At 34.0% G+C, this 7,805-nt stretch overlaps 1 protein-coding gene across 1 annotated transcript; it reads right to left on the bottom strand.

Annotated features, from left to right (window-relative positions):
• On the bottom strand, nucleotides 1-7,577 carry SPP1 (secreted phosphoprotein 1). The gene is made up of 7 exons (XM_037829004.1): nucleotides 7,456-7,577; nucleotides 6,456-6,523; nucleotides 6,302-6,343; nucleotides 3,207-3,287; nucleotides 2,912-2,953; nucleotides 1,532-1,828; nucleotides 1-834 (listed from the first exon to the last, which is right to left on the bottom strand). Exons 2-7 carry the CDS (start codon nucleotides 6,507-6,509, stop codon nucleotides 430-432), a joined length of 921 nt encoding a protein of 306 aa, XP_037684932.1. The 5' UTR covers nucleotides 6,510-6,523; nucleotides 7,456-7,577; the 3' UTR covers nucleotides 1-429.
• Nucleotides 7,578-7,805: the final 228 nt, after the last annotated feature.

Genomic DNA, 7,805 nt, shown 5'->3' with positions numbered 1-7,805 from the left:
TCTCATTAAATCCAAGATATGAGATTTATTCACACAAACAAAAATAATCACAACAAAATATACACTAATTTAAAAAACAAGATTATAGTGACATAATACTCTCTAAGTGTGTAAAAGTATTTTGTTTGCTTCAACATAAATTTCTATTCATAAAAGAATAACAAATATTAAAATGCAGTGATAGTTTACATTTCTTGTATGGAAAGGACATAGACCAAGCTCTGAAGACTTTAGTTTACAAGGGTGTTACCATTAAGCCACAAAATAAACGAATAATAAAAAATGTTATCTATTTCCAGATCCACATACATATACATTCACCCACTAAGCCAAGTAATAAGCATTTCATATTTTCTTTCACCCCACTATACTATATTTTTTCCTTTTTAGTCAAAGCAAAGTTAGAAATTACACATTTTTTTTCTTTTTTTAGTTGACCTCAGAAGATGCACTATCTAATTCATGGGAAATGTGAAATTTCAGGTGTTTATTTTCTTCCTTACTATTAGGGTCTAGGACTAGCTTGCCTTCATGGCTATGAAATTCTTGGCTGTTGAATTCATGTCTGACTTTGGAATTTTCTCTACTATCAATTACATCAGAATGCTCCCTGCTCTCGTGACTTGCCCTCAGCTTATCTTCTTTGGACTGCTCATGGCTGTGGGTTTCCACACTATGGTCATCCAGTTGTCTGCTTTCATGACTGTCCTTTCCATAGCGATCCCAATCAGCAGCCCTGCTCAGGCGCTTGGCGACAGGGATGGCCTTGTGTGCATTGTGCAGCTCTTTTCTTTCCATATGTGAGGTGAAGTCCTCCTCTGTAGCATCAGAAAACTGAATCACAGTATAAGGGGAAGAAGAATTAAATGAATTAAATATATGGTAATGTTGTAATTCTTTCCTGCTTTCTAATTTTCAAGGCAATTTATACTTAAAATTATCTGAAATAGGTTAAAGTAAAAAAAATACTGTAAATTACTTTGTAATTTACCAAGCCTTTCACATGTCTTTAGTTTATATATGTAATGATCAATTTAATAAGTAAATCAAATAGTATGTAATGAGAACGATGAAGTAGGTCCTGATTTACATAAAGGGAAAGTGAGTTGAAAGTTAAACCATTAAGTGAATAGTAAATTGTAAAGCTATGTGTCAAGTTCATATCTTTCAGTGTAATTTACAACTCTATAATTCCTCTTAGGTATTTAACTTCAAAATATGACCATGATATTCTGAAAATAATTGGTGTTTCCTGTTTTTTTTTTTTTTTTTTTAAATCTAAAAACAACAACAACAAAATGAGTAGAATAAATGCTTTAGAGCCGGGATTCAGAAAAATAGAAAATTAGGGAGAAATTATGTGGACTTAAACATAAAAAACATCCAGTGGAAAATAGTTTTGTGTTCCATGATCATAAAGAACATTATTAGTAAATGCTTATTTGCTGAATGAATGAATGAATATGCAGACTCTGGTTTCCTCAAGTGACCTTTAGCCATAGCCATCCAATGTGTCTGTTAAAGGATTTACCTGGATTTTAGGTCTGTAGAGGGTCTTAGATTTTGACTTCAGCCCATAAGCCACACTATCACCTCGGCCATCATAAGTGTCCCTTGTGGCAGCAGGTGTAGTGAAAACTGGAGTTGCTGGATCTTCAGTAGGAAAGTCAGTGACTACTTCATCAGATTCATCAGATTCATTGGAATGGTCAGAGTCATCAGTGTGATCGGCATCACTCGAGTCGTCTGAGTCAACCTGGTCCCCATCATCTTCGTCATCCACATCATCCGTGTGGTCTTGGCTTTCATTGGACTTACTTGGGAGGGTCTAAACATCAAGATGACCAGAAAAATTAGTGTATAGGCTTTTATTTTCCTTTAGCTTTTACACTGCTTTAGACTTTTACTATTTTTCTTGTGTTTAGTTTCAGAATTTCTGCCTTTACAATAATTCATTCACTGGCTTTTAAAAGCTAAAGTGAACATCCTACAATTTATTTTTTAACTTCACCCACAAGGAAAAATGGAATAATATTCTGAAGTATTTTCCTTGCTTTTCCATCATAAATTATTTATATATATATATATCTTCAAGTCCAATATATTGAGTATAAGACTCATATTGCTAATACTCTTTTTCCTTGCACATACCAGACATTATTTAATTGACTAAATTCAATGATGCAATAGATACAATACATAATTTTGAAATTGATTTTTCTATCTGAAGAGTTGGGAATTCTCAGAACATCCATATTTTAAAATATATACCAATACCTAAAACATTTCTCTATTTATATGGATAATCAAAACGTGACTCTGCTATGAATGTGTGTATAAATTGCATCTCAATTCTGTTACTTGACTAAACCAGCTAATGTCTATTGAACTCCAAACTGACCATATGCTGGATCATTGAACTTTCCTATTGGGGATTCTTAGTCTATTCAAATAGAATCTTAAGGAAAGCAAACTGAATTTATTTCTTTGCTCAGCAAATATATTAGTCATCCTAATGAATAGAATAGTTATCGAATAAACCATTATCTTAGGAACAGAAACATCCCTAAAGGCAAAATCTTGGCTTTGGTAGGCATTGATTAGATGCTTATCAGATATTAGATAAGACATCTACAAAACACCTTAAATAAATTTTGAGACTTAATATTTCAAGTAACAGGTATTAGCAAATATTCCCCGCAACAGTAAATGTATATGAAGAAACCTGGTATTCCTGACATTTAGTAAATTCATGTTTTCTTTCTGAGCAAGCTTTCGACAGGCAATTTGCTGGAAAATTTGCTAATGGAATCTCATCAGAAGAGAGCCCATGCAATGCCATTAAGAGAAAGAATGGCTTCTATCTTCTCTCCAAGGTGTGGTGGACCTCCTATTGACAATGAGAACTCACCTCTTGTTTAAAGTCATCAGTTTCTTCAGAGGATGCAGCCTTCTGAACAGGAAAGAAGGGCGCATATTAGTATACATCATGTATGTTTAAATTCTTGATTCAAAAGTTAGCTTTTCAACCCAACTCAAGTCTTATTTTTCAGGCTGATTGATGGATGGCTTAAAGTGGGAAGGGGCCAACTGGTGGATCAGTCACTGTCATAAGCACGGGAAGAAAATAATGGACCCATTTAATCAGCCCAAATGGTCTGCTTAATAGCTATATTTTTGTTTAATTGCAGGAAGTTTAAAAATACCTGTGGTGCCAGGAGAGTCTGCTTCTGAGATGGGTCAGGCTTTAGCCATGCAGCCATAGGATCTGGGTGTTTGTTGGAAAGCTACAAAAAAGAAGCATATCTGTCATTATTTAAGAAGGACATATCTTTAAGTGATAAACTATAAAAATAACTATGCTTTACCAATCTAGATGGATAAACATAATATGCATGCATATAATCAGAGACTTAGGTAACCCTTTTATAATTTATTTTTTCTTGGAGATTCATTTGACTTTTTAAAAATTCGATTTTATTGAGATATATTCACATACCATACAATCATCCAAAGTGTACAATCAATTGTTCATAGTACCATCATATAGTTGTGCATTCATCATCCCAATCTACTTTTTGAACATTTTCCTTATACCAGAAAAAGTGAAAATAAGAATAAAAAATAAAAGTAAAAAAGAACACCCAAATCATCCTCGCCACCCTATTTTTCATTTATTTTTTTTTGTCCCCATTTTTCTACTTATCCATCCATACCCTGGATAAAGGGATTGTGATCCACAAGGCTTTCACAATCACACTGTCACCCCTTGTAAGCTACATTGCTATACAATTGTCTTCAAGTGTCAAAGCTACTGGGTTGCAGTTTGATAGTTTCAGGTATTTACTTCTAGCTATACCAATGTATTAAAACCTAAAAAGGGTTATCTATATAGTGCATAAGAGTCCCCACCTGAGTGACCTCTTGGCTCCATTTGGAATCTCTCAGCCACTGAAACTTTATTTTATTTCATTTCACATCCCGCTTTTGGTCAAGGTGTTCTCAATCCCACGATGTCATTTGACTAACTTTTATGTAACATTTACTATGAGTCAGGCACTCTTTCAAAGTACTTTACAAATATTAATTCATTCAATCCTCTCAACTCACTACGAGTTAGCCATTACTATTATCTTCATTTTACAGATCAGGTAACTCAGCCATAATGAGGTCAAGTGGTAGTAAGAGGCAGAGTCAGGGTTCAAACCCAGGCAAACTGGCTCTTTACACTATACTTTCCTGTTCTACACTTGCTAGCTGAGTTTTCTGCTCAGAAAAGGCACAGCTAGAGCAGAAATGCCCTTAATTACTGTTGATCTTCATTGTTCCCTCTCTATGGAATAAGGAGAAATCTGTAAGGCTCTGTTTCCTAATATGGTATCCAATAGCCACATTCTAATATGGTATTCAAATTTAAATAATTAAAATCAAATAAAATTAAACATCCAGTTCCTCAGTTGCACTAGCCACATTTTGAGTGCTTAGTAGCCACATGTGTCTAGAGGCTATCTTTTATTGGACAGTGCAGATATAGAATAGTAACATCACAGAAAGTTGTATTGTTCTAAGGTGCCAAAGACATGAATGAAATGACATTTCCTGTAGCAAAATTATTTATCTGGAAAATGATTATAATATGTTAATGAAGAGGAGTGGAAATTACTATGAATAAGTGTCATCTGATAGGCTGTATCACCCAGAGTTTCATATCCCTGTCATTTGAGAATCAGAGCCCTGGGGATTCCTCTGAGTCCCTTTAGCAGCCACCTGGGGGTGGGTAGGGTGGTGTATGCATGGGAAAGGGACCAATCAATGGCACTTCGGGTTTCTCACATGGCTGGCTCCAATCAGAGCAGCTTCATATTGGATTTCTCTGAAACTTTTTGTTGAATGAAGGGTTTCCTTGGCTAAAAAAAGATGTGAAAACCACTGGAGTAGGTGAGTTCAAAGTTTACCCTTTTATTTTATATATATATAAAATAAATATATATATATAAAATAAATATATATATATATATATATTTCTTGATGGCACATTAATACATGCTCAGAGAGAAGGTCTTTATAAATTACATTTATAATTTTTACATTATTTACATTTATAATTACATTTATAATTTTTAAAAACTAATGCAAAGGATATATAACTAAGCAAAATGAACAGAGCATCCAGTAATCATAACACTCAAAGATAACCAGTATTTATCTCATGGAGTATATCCTTACAGATTTCTCCATAATTCCTACTAGCTCTAAATTTCTGGGATTCTGGAAGGTTAAGACTTGAGCTTATTCAATTATCTAGTAAATATCATTTAATGATTTATACTGTTACATTTTCATGTACCTTTTAAATATACTTTCTCACTAAATTTTATTCTATTAAAAAGGCACTAATTCTTGCATTAAATAATGTGGCCTCATCTTCTCTGGAAATGCTTATTTTTCTGGTTTATTATTGTGATTCAACACCTGTGTTCTCAAATCATTTGGAAAACAGACACCCACCTGCCCATGGACATACATACATAGGTGCACATGCAAACATATACTGCAATACTTCTCTGAATATCTTCGTTAAGCAATCCAATTGCAGTAATCCCTGGCCACTCTATATTGGCTGTTATTCTGTTCATCTGGAATTGTACTTTGTGTGCCTTTTTGTCTAAGCTCTTTGGGACAATGCCCATTTGTTTGGCTGGCACAGTTTCACATATTGTGGAGGGGGCAGGTACATCTATGGTGCTGGCCAACTAATTATAATAGAGAGTTTGATTTGGTCTTGTGTTTGGTTAGGGAAATGTGATCTAAAGTCAGCTGACAAGCACCACTGATACCAACAGCATAAATAGACTTTCTTTTCACAATGGGCTTCTTAGCAAATATCTTAGGAGATATTGTGAGTATTAATGGTCATAGAAGTCTTGATCAATATCTGAGAAGATTTTTAAATTTAGACTTCCACTAGGTAAAGCAAAAAATGGAATTTTCTACTTCTAGAATATTATGTTGACTCATGGAAAGAAAAAGTCATGCAATTTCATAGAACTCATTTTACATAAGTGATAATAGCCCTAGAGCATTCTTTGCTATATTGAAAAATTTAGCTTGGTTTTAAGATCATACATTTTATTAAAAATTATGGTGTGCTTAGTACTAGTCTAGATTCATAGCAAGCAGTCAGTAAATACTAAAAATTAACAGTCTTGTTTGACAATAAGTAAAATTAGAACAAATGTTTATAAAGCCTCTTAAAATGATTGCATAATTATACTATATGATAAACTTAAAAGATACTTACATATTTTTCCTCAAAGCTGCCAGAATCAGCCTTGTGTTTAACCTTTGAAACAGAAAAGATGAAGAAAGATGACAATATTAATGTATCCCCAACACATGGAAGTGCATAATTCTTTCATTTTCAGGAATTTTACTTCAGATTCAGCTATACTCACTGGAAGGGTGTAGGCGATGCCTAAGAGGCAAAAGCAGATCACTGCAATTCTCATGGTGGTGATTTTTCCTGCAAAATATTTTGTAAGGAACATATGACAACTTTGTAGGCTAAAACAGTGATACCTATTTATGCTTCCACATTACAAAATAATCACTTCTCAGCAAAACCTTTTCTTTTTAATACTATGGTCTTTTGAGTTAATATTTGTAACCCTACCTCTATTCTCCATGTCTCACTATTTGGCAAGGGAGAGGGATATTTTATAAGTCTATATTCATTCAACTTTTATATTTAGAGTTCTAAAGAATATACCAGTTTTCCAGCACACATTTTCAAATGTGATTTTTAACTTAAATTGCTCAGAAGGTGCAATTTAGGTGAATTGAACCTATCTTTAAAGTTAGTTATTTAATTAAGTAAGATATTCTAGAAATTTGAGATAAAAAGAAAACATTGAGAAGAGTCAGCAGCTTTTATATTTTGTGACGAGTCTACGTAGTGTCATGTAAGTATCTTTGTGAAAAAATTAACAAGAAAATACTAATAAAAAATATTCAGAAAGGTATTTTTTCCCTTGAAATTGAACTAAAGTAATAATAGCATTAAATTGAGTTACATTAATACTAAATGTCCTTTCTTTTCCCTTTAAATGTTTCCACAATCATCTATCCATTTAAAATAATGTAGGTAAAATAATTCCAAAGGGCATAGGTTTAGCGCTTTTTTTCCTGATTTGAAGCAGTGGTTTCAGTTGTTTTGGGGGACCTGCTGGAAGTATTTTTAAGTTTTATTTTTGACTGGCTTTCAAAACAGCCAGTCACCTTTCTTCCACAAGATCTGCAATGTATCTGGCATGCTGATCCAAAAGACCAGAATAATTTGTCTGACGTGCAGCGGTACAGTTGAACTATTTAACTATTTTCCTCGTAATTTGAATTTCCCCATGAAATTAAACAGAACGTACAGTATAGCTGCAAAGCAGCACTCTGCAGGCTTACCTCGGTAGATGTCTGGCTGAGAAGCCTGTGACCGGCTGGAGAAGAGTTCAGTCCAGATGATGCTGTACTCTGCTGCCTCCTGTGCCTGCTGCTGACGCCCAGAACCTCCCAGAATTTAAATGCTGCTCCAGACATTCTCCAATGCAGGGAGGCGGAGAAATGTGTCATGAGGTTTTCTGCCACTGCCCAGCCCACAAGCTCCCACACTTCCCTTTCTGGTTTTGTGGTTAAAAACAAAACAAAACAAAACAAACAAGAAACAAACACAGATTCCTCTACAGTTAAAACGTTACTTATGTACAATATCATTAACTAGCTTTTTCATTTATGAGGTTGGCAATAATCATCAT

This window comes from Choloepus didactylus, chromosome 3, assembly GCF_015220235.1.
Source record: "Choloepus didactylus isolate mChoDid1 chromosome 3, mChoDid1.pri, whole genome shotgun sequence".
NCBI classification, from domain to species: domain Eukaryota; kingdom Metazoa; phylum Chordata; class Mammalia; order Pilosa; family Megalonychidae; genus Choloepus; species Choloepus didactylus.
This window is presented reverse-complemented; position numbering and strand designations above follow the sequence as displayed.